This window comes from Plecotus auritus (assembly GCF_963455305.1).
Source record: "Plecotus auritus genome assembly, chromosome: 6".
NCBI lineage: Eukaryota > Metazoa > Chordata > Mammalia > Chiroptera > Vespertilionidae > Plecotus > Plecotus auritus.
The window spans coordinates 29,011,306-29,026,451 of NC_137773.1; the positions used below are offsets into that span (position 1 = coordinate 29,011,306).

The window sequence follows — 15,146 nt, forward strand, 5'->3', positions numbered from 1 at the left end:
TGAGGGTTGTACTCTCCCCTGCACCATGTGACCCCCTCCTAGCACGCTAATACCAGACACAGTATATGTGAGGATAGAACTGAGTGGGCTGAACAGGAAGGTCACAGAAACTTCTTGACGTCAGCCGAGATGTCAAAGCTAAGACGTTGGACATGCTCAGAACAGTTTCCCCAAGATGGGCTCTGTCCCCTGGGAGACTGAGGGAGCAGGCGAGCCAGCGAGCACTCAGTTAAATGTCATCTTAATTTGGAAGCGCAGAGGGACTTTTTTTTTTCTTTCTTTCTTTCTTTTCTTCTTCTTCTTTTTTTTTTTTTTTTATCAACAGTCAGACGATCTGCAGCACCAGGAGTGGAATGCAGTGCTCACTCTGAGCCTGGGGCAGCTCAGAGATTGATTGACAGGTGGCCTCCCTGCCTGTCACATGACTTCAGCTTGGCAGCTCACTGACCCTACCTCTTCTGGCTGAAATAAGAGTGATATGGCAACCACCACCCTTGGGACGCTGGAGAGAACCACATCCCAAAAAGGAGAAGACAGGAGTGGAGAGGCTCAGCTGGGCACGGAAAGTGTACCTAGAAAATAGGTTGGCATTTTCAGCCCTACTAAGTATTGGGTATAAGGTAGTGGGTGGGGCAAGGAAGGAGGCATGATCAGAAACATTCAGTCAACAAACATTTTGTATCTGTTGAGAAATTACTATGCATCAAAAGTAGTACTGGAGGGGGTATATAGAATCAATCCCTTCAACAAATATTTAAAGCATCTACTAGGTGTGGGGTAGGCTTGACGTTGGGTGGAGAAGGGGCAATGCATAGAATCACTCATTCACTTAATAAATGTTTACTGAGATTGTATTAACACAAAGACATAATGAGCCAAACAGCCTTATTCCCACTGTAGCATCAGGGCTCTCTGAAAATAGTACCTTTGGATAAGGAAACTGAGGCAGCAGAGCCTCCCACAAAGGTCTCATTGCTGAGGGCACCAGGCCCTGAGCCTCAGGTCACCCAGCATCCTGACCCAGGCTGGCCCTGCTGGCAGGGGCCACCTCCCTGTCCTCCCCGACATTTCCTTTCAGGGCCCTGACAATGAGTCATTACTAACGGAATTTTAATGGCAAAAGCACACAGTTCTGGGTCTGTGGACGAAGACCATCCCCTGGGGCTGTGTGGAGACCGCAGTGACTGAACAGCCAAGGATTTCTGGTCCCTTGAAAACATCTCTCTCACGACTTCCCCATCCTTCCCTCTCTACAGCGAGAGCTTAAAAATATCCCACCTCCACGCTTGGCACCTCAAATGGAACCAGTACTTAATTTGTAATGACTGAGGGGGAAGGAGGGCCGCATCTGGCCATCACCACACAACACCCAGTGTCCCTGGACAGTCTGAACTGCCCCTTGGCCCAGGCATGATCAGGAGGCAGCAGTAATCAGAGAACCCGAAATGATAACAGGAAGGGAAGAGGCTGGCTCCACGAGTAGGGCTCCATGTGAGGACCAGCGGTGACTTTTCCACAGAGGTGCCCACGGAGCCTCATGGGCAATCTGCAGGGCGCTGCTCTGTGCTCAGCTCCACGAGGGAAGCATCGGGTTAACCAAGCTCTGTACTGCAGGACTTCTTGGAACCCTGAATACGCTGATGTGCTTTGTGAATCTATAAAAAGGGGACGTCAATTGCAGTGCTTCCCAAACTTATTTGACCACAGAAACCTTTTTTTTTTTTTTTTGCAGAGATTACTGCATTGCACAGCTTAAAACCCTGAGCTTTAACCAATGAGTGAATGGACCCTACCTGCATGTGCCATGCTAAGTGCTGAGGATACTGGAATAAAAGGAAGACAAGGCCCCTGCCCCAAGGAGGGCAGGGCGAGGCCAGTGTGTAGGGCAGCCCTGGAAAGGCAGCAGGGGCAGGGGAAGCAGTGGAGCTAGAGGAAGCTTAGGGCTCCAGCAATGACAGGAAAGTGACAGCACTAGAGGTTGGGGAAAGGGTGAGCAGTAGGGAGGGAAATGTGGGCCCTCCCCTCAACTCTTCCCACCTTTGAACTGGCCAAGCAGGTGGTCTTTCCCATCTGAACAATCACTAGGGGTTTTGGTCGTTAGTCCCTCCCACACCCGACTCTCAACCACATCTATGCTATTGAACTTGGGCTCACATCCAAAAACTAGGGCACAGCTATTCACAAATTCAGTAATTGAAGTCATTAGCGTTGACTCAGAAATCATTTTTTCTAAGTCTCTCTCTTAGAGAAGCTTTTAAGACCCTTTAAATTGTTTAATGGAAAGTTTAGAGACGAGAATGGAGCCTAGGCTGTCAGCTCCCTGTGCCCGTCTCCCTGGCTCTCCCCAATACACTCAGGGGCAGAGTGATGAGATAATCCCATATCTGCTTTATTAAACTCCATGCATTTCTGGCACACCCTTCACAAACAAAGACCACTCAAAATCCACACTCTCCTGCTCCAAGAGTCCAGGTACTCGATCTCCATTCACTCCCTTACATCCACAGGATGATAAAAACACTTCCACGTAAAATTAAAGTGTGAACAGCAAAGAGAGCCTTGAACCAGGCGTCAGGAGGTCTAGCACCCGTCCTGGCCTGGTGACTCATAAACCCACGTAAACACATATGCCTCCTCAGGTCCTGTGCACAGTGCAATGCCCACAGCAGCCCTGCAGAGTAGGAGGGCAGACACCATTGCTCTTGGTCTACAGCAGAGGGACAATGCGGTGAGTCAAGCTACTCACTGCTTCAAGGTGACGGGGCCATGCACAGTGACATGGCCAGAACCTGGGTCTCCACACACTCTCCTCCTCCTTACTGGGCTAGGGAAGGTTCTTAAGGTTCTTTGGGAAGATGGGTGGATGACTGGCCTCTTCTTTGGGACTCAAGTTGTGGTATCTCTCTGGAGAATCCACAGGCTCCATCTTTAGGGCTGAAGTGAGAAGGTCTGAAAAAAGTCAAACAGATACATCAGGCATTTAGGCAAGAAATTCCTTACTTCCCAACCAGACATTCATGAATCCGTTGGAGAGGAACAAAAGCGAACTGGAACAAAAGCGAACTGATTCAGTGTTCCCCGTGGGTTAGCTGTTCACGGAACCACCTCAGAACTTTTGCCACCTCTCTGGATCTGTGTTCCCTTCTATGCAATGTCACAACGCTTTCCTTGAACTGAATTCACTGTTCTTAACGTCTGTGAAATTATAATATGCTAGTCACATTGTTACATGATATATTAAATATACGCTACTAAAATAAAAACTATCAATATGAATACCACCTAAAGTCCTCTTGTGAACCACCAGAGGCACACGTATCAGATGCTGGCAAAAAATGATGTAGTCTTGCCCTGGCCGGCGTGGCTTGGTAGTTAGAGCACTTGCGTGCGTGTGGCAACTAATCAATGTGTCTCTGTGACATCGATGTCTTTCTCTCTCTCTCCCCCCTCCCTTCCACTCTCTCTAAAAATCAATGGAAAAAATATCCTCACTCCTCTTGTGAAGACTAAAAAAAAAGAAGATATAGTCTAAGCTTGAGGAAACTATGGGGAGGGAGACGATAACTGATTTGCTCAAAGACAAAAGCTGAGGTGAGGACCTGGGTCTCCGGAGCATTCAGTACCGTTTTTCACAGGTCACTGAATGAATCCTTTCTGTGCACAGACCAGAAATGCCTGTGATTTATCCACTGCTCATCTGTGAGGCTACCTGAGGGGAAAGGTCAAAGTCATTTATTAGCCATGCACTTGAAATTCCTGGAGAACCTGGCTCCCACCTGAATTTCCACCCTGGAGAGGCATACTGACGCCTATTTTTATTGTTATCCAACTTCCTCCCTGCCCTCCCCCCTGCACCAGAGAGAGGTACCAGTGACTGTTTGGTCTCACCTTAGCCAAAACCCAGTCTGACGAGACTCCTTTCCAAGGAGTGTGGGGTAACAGCCATGGTGGGGGCCTTGGGGCTTGCTCTGAGATGGCCACTTCTACAGAGGCGGCCAAGGTTCCCTGTGCTCCAAGCATGTGGGAGGCGCGAGGCTCCTGCCAGCAGGGTGTTCAGGCTGCAGAGGGAGGGGCTGGAGAAGGACTTCAACCCTGTGACTGCCAAGTCCTTGGGCCCCGAGGCTGCGAGGAGAGGTGAGAGTAACTCTTACTCATGCTATATTCTGGGACTCCTATTTTGGAGCAAGGAATTCTTTTTTTTTCTTTAAATATACTTTTATTGATTTCAGAGAGGAAGGGAGAGGTAGAAACATCAGTGATCAGAATCATTGATCAGCTGCCTCCTGCACACCCGCCACTGGGGATCGAGCCCACAACCCAGGCATGCGCCCCTGACTGGAACTGAACCTGGGACCCTTCAGTCTGCAGGTCGATGCTCTATCCCCTGAGCCAAACCGGCTAGGGCGAGTAAGGAATTCTTAAAGACTTGGTTCTCCGTGGCACTGTTAACCCACCCAGCCCGAGTGACTCATGGGTGAGCAGGGCTCTCGGAGCCGCGCAGGGTAACGCAGAGCAGCGAGGCAGCCTCGGGATGTCATCTCTCCTGGAAAATCACCAGGGCAGCTGCCATTTATTTAATACCTACTGTGTGCCAGCCTTGCTAAGCACTTTATAGTCATCTCATTTAACCCTTTCAACTACCGGGTGAGTCAAGTACTACTAGTACCCTCATAGTCAAAGGTGAAGAAGCTGAGGCTCGAGGACATGGAGCCCAAGTTCAGTGACAGCACAGGGGTCAAAACAGGTTTGTCTGACTCGAAAAGCTGTGCTCTTACCCAATCACTGGGGCAGGAAATAGCAAGGAGACCAAGAGCTATTGCCACCCCCTTCTGTGACGGGGAGGGGCCCTGTGGGCTTTGACTTGCACCTGCACCTGCTGCCTCCATGGACAAGAGGGTCCGCAGCCTCTCCCGGGCGGGCTCATTCCCCAGAGCCGCTGACTGCTGGTAACATCGCACAGCCTCTCCCAGACTCCTCTGCACGCCAAGGCCCTTCTCATAGCAAATTCCCAAGTGGTACCTGCTCTGTGAGTCCTAAGAGAGAAAACAGACAGACACACAGATACACACTGCTTGCTTTCGTCCATGAAATAAAAGCTCTGTGAAACAAATTCTAGGCCATGCTGCCTGGATGCCAATTCCCTCGGGTCAAAGACACCAGACATCCCCCAGCAACAGCTCCGGGTCTTCACCTCACGTGTCTTCCGGGTCCCCTGGATTACAACACGTATAACGATGCACCTTCTGTATGTACAACTTACAACATGCTTTCACACCTGCTATCTTAGTCAGATTTTGATCCTCACGACAACCCTGTGAACCAGGAGGCAGGCAGGCATTATTGTCCCAATTTTAGAGATGAGGGAACAGGTTTGGATTAATAAGTGACCAGCTCAGTAGTGTACTGGTTAATGTGTAACACCTGGCTCTGAGGGGGGTGGGGGGAGAGAAAGCTCTGTTCTGAAGCATTCAGCAATTTCCATGGTGCAAAGACTCCAACCATCGTTGATTTTACATATAACAGCTCTCACAGGCTGGTTTGAGCCAGCTCCAGCACACCATTGGACTTACGCAGGTCACACGTAAATCAGCAAGAGTTTGAAGCTGGCCCAATTCTCCTATCAAAAAGTCCCCTAAACAGAATAGAACTCAATACCAGTTCCAAAGTCCTTTTCTTTATCAGAGTGGGTCCCCAACATGCCTGGATATTGGAGATTTCATACCCCATTGTTGGCAGCAAGCCGGAGATATTTCACAGCTCTCTCCTCGTCCAAGTATGGTTCCTTGGTGAAAAGCACCCCAAGGAAAGCTTGGGCCTGTGGTCAAGAAGGAAGGAAACACATATTTTGGTTGCTGCCAGGCCCCACCCACCCCAGGTGCCCAGGAGAGACCCCACCCATAGCACGAACCTCTCTCAAGCCTGAGTCTGCAGCCTGCTTCAGCATGGACACTGCCCTCTGCCGCTCAGGGTCCCACGAGGAGGCTGAGCCTTGTAGCAGGCACCTGGCATAGCGGTACTGAGCCAGGCTGTGGCCCTGGCTGGCAGCCAGCTGGTAACAAAGGACCGCCTGGGGCAAAGGGAGAAACACCGTCACTGCAAGCAGCTTTTTCTTTGATTGAAAATTTTAAATGTTATTTTAATTAAATAATACATCATGATTACGAATTAGTCAGAAAATGCAGATAAGCCAAAAAAAATTTAAATACAGATAAAACGAAAAATAGAAACATACAATCCCAAGAAATCCTGCCTCCTAAAGATCATTCTGTTAACGTTTCAGTGTACAGCCTTGCAAATTTCTTCATATATATATGCTTATATATGTACACATATATACTATATACATTTACACACATAAATATGTGTGTATAGGGAGGGAGATAGAGAACTACATTCACTATTTTGTGACCTATTTTTTCATATAACAATACACCATGAATGTCTTTCCCAGCCAATAAATATAGATCTAGCACATTATTTTTAAGGCCGACCACAGAGATGTTATTAACCAATTCTCTACTGAGGAAACTTCAGGTTGCTTCACTTTTCTTTGCTATCATATAAATTTTAAGAAATACACTCTTGTATGTAACATCTTTCTATACTTACCTTGCTGTTTTAGAATTAATTAACCCACTCACCAAAGTAATACTCTAATCCCTGAGGGTATAGCTGCAAAGAAGAAAGACCAGGGCCTGACCTATCTGAGTTTGGGGGTCTAAATTCCTAAAGTTAGAGCTTTTAAAAAATGTTTCCTGCACAGGTGGGAGAGAGACTGGACTTTCCCCACACCGGGCCCACTGCTCATTTCTGGAGGTCACCCTGGGCCTGTGGCACAGGGGATGGGTCTGGGGACAGGAGAGGAGGTTGGTACCTTGCCAAGGTCCTTGCAGGTGCCTCTGCCATACTCATGACACAAGCCCTCATTGTACTGTGCTTTGCTGTAGCCACGCTCTGCTGCTTTCTGGAAGTAGGAAAAGGCGGCCGTGTGGTTCCCATTCCTCATGTTTTCTGTCCCTGTAAGAAAGCACAGGGCGTAAACACTCACAGCTTCCCCTGGGAGCTTCCCCACTCCTCGGCCAGGTACCCACAAGCTTCTTCCTTTCTTTTTGGTACGGGACATTTGCATTTATTTCCATTCTCCAAATATTTCACTCGTTTGCCATACACAACAGTGGGTTCTGCCCTCCTCTACACCATCCTCCTCTTGGCAATAGGATGCCGATTTCCCTTTGGGACTAGTCCTCCCCCCAGTGCTGTCAATCAGCGTGTCTCCTCTCTTCCCAACCAATGAGAATCTCCCTCAGAAATCTGACTCTTGATCTCTTTGTGACCAGAGAGAAACAGCTTTTGCAGTTTATTCTGAGGACAGCACTTTGAAGACACTATATGTACGGCTCCCTGGTCCACAGGCTTCCCTGATTCCTGTCCATTCTGAGGCTCAGCAGGTCAGCAGGTTTCAACAGACTCCTGTTGTGTTTAAGTTAGCCAGAGTGGGTTTAGGCCCATGGTCGGCAAACTGCGGCTCGCGAGCCACATGCGGCTCTTTGGCCCCTTGAGTGTGGCTCTTCCACAAAATACCATGGCCTGGGCGAGTCTATTTTGAAGAAGTGGCGTTAGAAGAAGTTTAAAAAGTTTGGCTCTCAAAAGAAATTTCAATCGTACTGTTGATATTTGGCCCTGTTGACTGATGAGTTTGCCGACCACTGGGTTAGGCTGTTTGTAACCAACACAACCTCACACAGCTTAATGTTGCTTTATGACGACACTGTGAGAGATTAATATAAGAGAGCAAAGACCTGAACTCAGGTGTGTCCAAAGTCCAGGTTCTTTTATCCTCCAAATAAAAATGAAAACAGGAGAGGGGCTGGGCACAGCCAATTCTCAACTCTAAGCCTTTGCTCAAGCTGTTTCTCCTGCCTGGGATATCTTTTTCTGCCTCTACCATCTGGCCTTCGCATCCTGTTTCTGCTCTAGAACCTGCAGACCACACTCAGGCTTGAAACACTTTTTTGGCACTTACTTAATATACGAGCCTTTTTCTCTGAACTAAACTGTTTCAAGAATATAAGCCCTGTCTCCTCAATTAGACTAAAATCCTGGAGGCAGATGCAGAAAAAGAATGCAAAAGAAATAACTTTGCATAGGGTGAAAGCTCTATACAAATGCAAAATATGATTATGGCTTATGCTCCTTTTGTGTTCTGTCACAGTGCTTAGCACTTGCTGAATAAATGAATATATGAATGAAGGAATGGGCAAGAAAATTCTCAGAAGAGACTGTCTGCCCATCAAAATCACAAAAAGCTAATGAGGCAGAAGCCAGGTTGTATTCAGCCGGCAGTGAACTGAAGTCGCTTCCCTGCTGCCTGAAAACTCTCCCACCAGGATTCAGAGTCCTCTTGTCCTTGAGAAGGCTTAGAGGGCAAAGGATCCCACCCTGTCCCCATTCCCCACACTGGCTCTACCAACATACCCTGATCCATCTACCCTTCTCAGTCTCCTCTGCCTCTAACCTAGACCAAGCCATCATCACATTTTGCTTAGTCATCAGCAATTGTTAAACCCAGTCTCCTGTTCCCCCTCTGGCATCCCTTTAATCCACATCTGTCTACACAATTGCCAGAGAGACCTTTAAAAAAGTAAATCACATCATGTGACTGCCCCTCTTCCTGCTCCAGTGTAAAACCCTCTAATGGCTTCCTGTCTTAGCAAATTCACACTGTACCATGGCTCAGAAAAGCTCACTTGATCTGGCCCCTGCTTGCTTCTCTGACTTCATTCTCCCCATGATCTCTAAGCTCTAGACCAGCCGTGGGCAAACTACGGCCCATGGGCCGGATCCGGCCCGTTCGGCTGTTCTATCCAGCCCGCGGAGCCGCGGAGGGTTCTCTTGCTCTCCCCTCTGCTCCTTTACTTTGAATTTATATTAATTTATTTATTTATGTTCACACAAACACTCCATCCATGCTTTTGTTCCGGCCCTCCTGTCCAGTTTAAGAACCCATTGTGGCCCTCGAGTCAAAAAGTTTGCCCACCCCTGCTCTAGACACACTTACCTTTCTTTTGTTCCTCAAAAAGCAAAATCAGTCCTGCCTCAGGACCTTTGCACTTGTTGTTTCTACTTGAAAAGCCGTTTCTCCAGATGGAAACAAGCCTGGCTTGTTTTTGTTAATCAGGTCTCAGCTCAAGGATCTTCCCATCAGTGAGGCCTTCATTTCTTGCCCAAATCATGAACACATTCCCCCGTTTAATTTTGGTCATAACATTTATCACCATCTGAATTCTTTTTATCTGTTTGCCAATGTATTGTTTTTCTCTCATTTAACTCCCATGTTAGTTCCAGGAGAGTAAAGACTTTGATTGTCAAACACTAGATGCCCAACACCTAAAACAGGGCTGAAGAAAAGGTGAATGCTCCATAAATTTGTTCTGAATGAATCCCAGCCTCACACTCACCTGCCTACTAGACTACAATAGATGCTGCTTGGGAGTCTGGGTCTCCATATTAGAAGGCCTAAAACTTAAGCCAAGTCACTGTGGAAACCAGGACACATGGTGAAGGGGCATCTGCAGTCTCCAGATGTGGGTAAGAAGTTTTTATTCATGCACTTGAGGGCCTTCTCCAAACCTCAGGAGCCTGTTCTTGCTATATGTGGCAGAGCATGCAAGGTGTTCTCCAAGATTTATTTCCTCCTTCTTAATAGTAGGCATATGGTCATTCAGCTAAAGACTACATTTCCCACTCTCCTCTGTGATGAGGGTGGCCGTAAGCCTACATTCTGGGCAATGATTTGTGCAACTTCTCAGTCATGTCCTTAAAGGGAAGGAGTGGCCCTTTTGTTTTCCCACCTTCCCCCTTCCAGCTGGCTAGAATATGGCAGGATTTAGAATAGCCAACTAGGACCTCAAGATAGGAGCCAGTTTGAAGAATGGCAAACATGTCTGAATGAGAATGGGTCCCTGACACCACAGTGCCCCCATGCTAGATTTGGTTTACCTACCTGGGAGAAAAGAAACTCTCTCTAGTTTAAACCAATCCCTACCGTGACTCTATTCTCCATACCCTTTCCATTTTCCCATCTGCCTGCCTTGAGGGAGGGTCCACCTAGTTACCTAGGAAGTTGAAAGCGATGGAAACACTGAGCTGGAGGAGTTGCTGAATAGAAGTCACAGCCTCCTCGAGGGAAAGCGTTTTTGATTTATCTTGTTCCTGGGAAGAAATACAAAGACTCATCATGGGGGGCGGGGGGAGGGGGGGCCTGGAGGGCGTTCACTGGGATTGCCACCTGCCCAGGGCAATGTTAGAAAGATCCAGGTGGCCAAATCTGGACAATACCTGCTTTTCACCAGTGGGCTGAGGCTGGGCTGGTTTTGCCTGGGAGCTGAAGCTACTGCTGGCATGCAGGAAGCCGACATCACTGGGATCTGCAAGGAAAAAGGCCAACAACCAGCCAGGGCAAAGGAGAAAGTAATTTCTCCTTTTCTCCCACTTTCCCAGTCTCCCAGCCCCTCCAGCCAGCACAACTGCCAGGAACCACAATAACCATGAGCTACCTCAGGAAGCCTGGGGCCTCACAGGAATGACAAGTCCCTTACCTGGCATATACAAAAAGAAATGTTCATCAGTCCAACTCCCCACCCCGCCCTGCCTTCTGCTGATTCTAGGAGGTAGGGACATACCTTCCTCAGGGGGCTCCTGAAGATCAGCTGCTCTCAAGGATCCGTGTGAGGAGGGGCTCTCGGGCTGAGTGGAGAGTTCTTCCTGGCCCAGCCTGGGTTCCCTGAGGCCAGTGTGCCTGGGAGCTGGGCTGTCAGGGCTGGGGAGAATGTGCCTCCGCAATGCTGGAAGAGCCGGCAACAGCAGTCACATCAGGAGGGGATCAGTACAGTGAGCTCGGGGAAGTTTGGGGGACCAAAGGAAGAACTTGGAAACTCCTGTGACACCTCCTTCACAGGCCTCCTCCTCCATTTCCTTTGCTGGCTTCCCACTGCACGGGTTTAGAGGGGCCCACATTTACGCTGACCTCCTGCCTGATGCATACATCACTCTTCCGCTTTAATCTTCCAGTGGCAAGGAGGCATCTACTTTATTTATACACTATAGTAGCCCCAGCACCTAGCACTTTGTTTGATGATAATACTGATAATGATGGTATCACAACAATAAGGGCAAGAATTTAAACTAATACTTACTGAGCACTTCCTATGTGTCAGGCACATATGTCCTTGACATATATTAATTCATTTGGTCCTCCCAAGAAACCTATTATTACCCCTTTTTATAGATGAAGAAACTGAGGCATAGGGAAGTTTAAAATGACTTGTCCAGGGACCCAAGACTAGTATACAGAGCTCTGGGGCTTGAACCCCAATAGTCTGACTCCAGAGGCTTAACCAATTGTCTTTATGGCCTCTATACACTGGTACATAATAGCTACTCAACAAAGATTCATTTATTAATGAATGATTGAGCAGAGAATGACCTAACTGTCTCAGGGATAGACAGGAAGCCACACCTAGGATCTACAGTATACTGCACCCCAGTGGGGCTCCCTCCACAGAAGGTGATGGGAGGACATTGGAGGGAAGGTGTGGCCCACGCCCTGGGTGGATGAAACTTCCTCACATTCTCCTTCCTCTGACTTCAGATAGGAAAGGCAAGGAGCTGCTGATGGCTCTTTTCCTGAGGTGTGTCCAGAGATGCTTCCTGGCCCAGAGAAACTCCCAGCCCAGCCCTCCTGTCCCCAGGACTGGGAACTCACAGGAGCACGGATGCCACAGGGGAGATGAGAGGAAACAGTCCAGGGGACTGCGCCAAGAGCCGTGCTCCGCTCGCCGAGGTCCTGCTGGCAGCGATGCCTGGAAGTGGACCTGCCTTGCCAGCTGCAGGGCCAGCACAGCCAGAGTGCCCTGGGAAAGACAGCCCATCAGGGACACAGCTGTCACCAGTCAGCCCGTACAGTCCTAGCCTGCAGCTCAAACATCACTTCGAGAAGCCTTTCCTGACTCCTGGTGGGGGCAGCTCCCCCACTCCATCCTCTCACAGCACCCAACTTCCCCTCTGAAACCCTGATCATACCGGTACCTAAGCAATCATCTCTACAATTATTCCACTACGGTCTGACTCTCCTGTTAGTCTTAAAGCACCATGAGGGCAGCAGGAACCATGTCTGTTTTCCTCACCAGTGTATCCCCGGCACCTAGTAGGGTGCTAAGATATACATGCTGAATAAATGCATGAATGAGTTACTGAGTAAATAGTCTAAGCAGGCAAAAAGATAATGTGGTAAGCTGGGGCTTTGCACAAATGCAGGGACAGGTCAGAGTTCCCCACCAGGCTCACTCTCCTTCTCTAACCTGGCACAACTCTTCCCTTCCCCTTGCCCTGACCAAGCCACCCCATCACACACATCTTCACAGGTGCAGGCTTGTTGAAAGTGTCTCTTCTTCAACAGGTCTGCAGAACACCTAAGCAAGCTCCTACCCAGTGCTGCTTGGTTTTCCCTCCCCCTTCCTATATATTGAAAGGGACACCCAAATACTTATTGTTGCAACAGGAACTGGGTACAATGACAAACAAGACAGACACAGTTTCTTCTCTAGTGGAGTTTATCATATTCATTGATGGAGAAAGACAAAAACCCAAATACACAGAGAAAGAACTACAATTTATGCTAAAGGTAACAAATCAGGGTTTACAGAGTGTAAGAGGGAGGCCTAACAAGGTAAGGAATCAGGGAAACCCTCTCTATTCGAGGTGATGTGTGAGCTGAGGCCAGAAAGAAGAGAAGGTGCTGGCATTGTCAATAACAGGGTTATGTACCCAGGCACTGAGGACAGCTTGTGCTCAGGCCCTTTCACACGGGCAACAGTGACAGAGCTGAGGGATGGCATCAGGACACCTGGGATCCAGGTCCACTTTCCAAAGACTCTCTGGGGGATTACCCTAGGGGTTGGATCTTTGGCAAAATGGGAAACTGCTTGCCCTGGCCAGTGTGGCTCAGCTGGTTGAGCGTCCTCCTATGCAGCAAAAGGTGGCCAGTTTGATTCCCAGTCAGGGTACATGCCCAGGTTGCAGGTTTGGTCCCCAGTCTGTGTGTGTACCAGAGGCAACCAATCGATGTTGCTCTCTCACATCGATGTTTCTCTCTCTTCCTCTCCCTTCCTCTCTCTCTCTCAAAAAAATAAAAAAATCAATAAAAATCTTTTTTTTTTTTTTAAAGGGAAAATGTTCCACTCTCCAAAGTGTGTTATGCCTCTAGTCCACAGCTTCCCAGACAGAAGTGCCCCTGTCATGGGAGACACTCCAGGCTCAGCTCTGCTGATGACACCCATTTACAGATGAGACAACTGAGGCTCAGAGAGGTGAAGTCATTTGCCCAAAATACACAGCATAGAAGTGATAGGGATGAGATGTGACAGACACAAAGAATGATGTGTGTGCCAACTTCATTCAAAATACCTTATAAGAACAACCTGGAAGGCAAAGATTCTGTCCTACTAGATTGAGCATCTGACTTTATAGATAAAATTCAACATATATTTATTCAGCAACTGTTATGGGCCAGGACTTGTACTAGGTGCTTTTACAAGCCATACTAAGTGCAGCAACCAAGCTATGGAGCATGGTAGGTGAGAGTATGAACTCCAGAGTAAAATCTGGCTCCTCTACTTAAGAGCTGTGTGACCTTAAGCATGTTACCTGAAGTTTCAGAGCCTAAGTTTCCTCATCTATAAAATGAAGATATTTCCCTTGCAAAACTTTTGTAAGGATTAAACAAGATAAGGCACATATAATACTTTACATTAATAAATAAAATATTAGCTATTTAGCATTATTTATTGTAAGCTCCATGAAGGCAAAAATCTTATCTACCTTCTTCTCCACTATTTCTCTAGTGCCTACCAAAAATGCCTGGCTCAGAGGAGTTAAACAACAACTTACTGAATAAAAGGAGGAATAAATACATGGAGGGCAGGGGATGGGGAGTATGGCTCTACTAGGTGTACCAGTTAATAATGCAGATTTTTTTTCAATAGATGGAGTTACACATATGTTGATATATATGCAATTTTATATGTATGCTATTTTGTTGTATTGACAGCAAGCTTTAAAACTTTATATGTCAAATTTGCTAAAGGTGTTAACATCATAGATATTTTTATGCTTAAAAATGTCGAATTTTGGAGAAACCAAGATGGCGGCATAGGTAAACACCTAAACTGCTGCCTCGCACAACAATTTCAAAACTACAACTAAAAGACAAAACGGACATCATCCAGAACCACAGGAAGGCTGGCTGAGTGGAAATTCTACAACTAGAAGGAAAGAGAAAAGCACACTGAGAATCAGAGGAGCTGCAGGAGACAGAGGTACTGAAGCGCGCGCGGAAAGGGCGGGCAACTGAGTGCGCAGCTGACTTTCTCAAGTGGGAGGGAGACAAAAGCTCCCAACTGCACTGAACTCCAGTTCCGGGCGAGACTCTGGGGACCCAGACTCATTCGGGGAGAAATTGGACTGTCTGGCAGCGGGCGAAACTCGAGGGCGGCTTTCTCTCAGAGGTGCTTGCAGCGATTACCACAGGACACTGAGACACAGGGGCCTATTAGGGCAGGGCTGACAGGAAACCAATGCTGTCTGCTCCGCCCTGAGACTCCGCCCCATCCAAGCTGAGCACAGAGGCTTTTGCAAGTCTTGTCTCATAAGGGTGTCTCCAGCACAGAAGTTTTCCCAGAGTAGACACAGCTGATCCTCACAGCCAATTAGCCTGGAGGTCAATTCCTCCCAGTGATACCAACAACAATCAAGGCTTAACTACAACAAGACTGTGCACACAGCCCACAAAGGGATGCACCAAGAGTGTCCACCTCAGGTAACTGGGGAGGCTGAGCCACTGGGCCCTAGAGGACACCTAGCACACAAAGCAACTCGATCAACTCAGGGAAGCAGCCAAAATGCGGAGACAAAGAAACAGATCACAAATGAAAGAAATGGAGGAAAGCAAACGACTGGATATAGAGTTCAAAACCATGGTTATAAGGTTTTTCAATAATTTCCTAGAAAAGGCCGATAAATTTAACGAGACCCTCGAGGATATGAAAAAGGACCAACTAGAAATTAAACATACACTGACTGAAATAAAA

The 15,146-nt window shown here is 47.8% G+C and overlaps 1 protein-coding gene across 3 annotated transcripts in view; it reads right to left on the bottom strand.

Annotated features, from left to right (window-relative positions):
• Positions 1–833: 833 nt before the first annotated feature.
• Positions 834–15,146, bottom strand: part of DELE1 (DAP3 binding cell death enhancer 1) — a 52,514-nt gene continuing 38,201 nt past the window's right edge. For 2 of the 3 annotated variants that reach the window (XM_080676670.1, XM_080676669.1), the window contains exons 4-13: positions 11,765–11,912; positions 10,683–10,844; positions 10,339–10,427; positions 10,116–10,212; positions 6,875–7,017; positions 5,909–6,067; positions 5,723–5,815; positions 4,874–5,033; positions 3,889–4,122; positions 834–2,949 (exon numbers count right to left, since the gene is read on the bottom strand). In XM_080676670.1, coding sequence (XP_080532796.1) covers positions 3,890–4,122; positions 4,874–5,033; positions 5,723–5,815; positions 5,909–6,067; positions 6,875–7,017; positions 10,116–10,212; positions 10,339–10,427; positions 10,683–10,844; positions 11,765–11,912 — 1,284 coding nt within the window. In that variant the 3' untranslated portion in view covers positions 834–2,949; position 3,889. Of the gene's footprint in view, positions 2,950–3,888; positions 4,123–4,867; positions 5,034–5,722; positions 5,816–5,908; positions 6,068–6,874; positions 7,018–10,115; positions 10,213–10,338; positions 10,428–10,682; positions 10,845–11,764; positions 11,913–15,146 lie in introns of all 3 variants that reach the window. The other variant, XM_080676668.1, reaches the window with a different exon arrangement.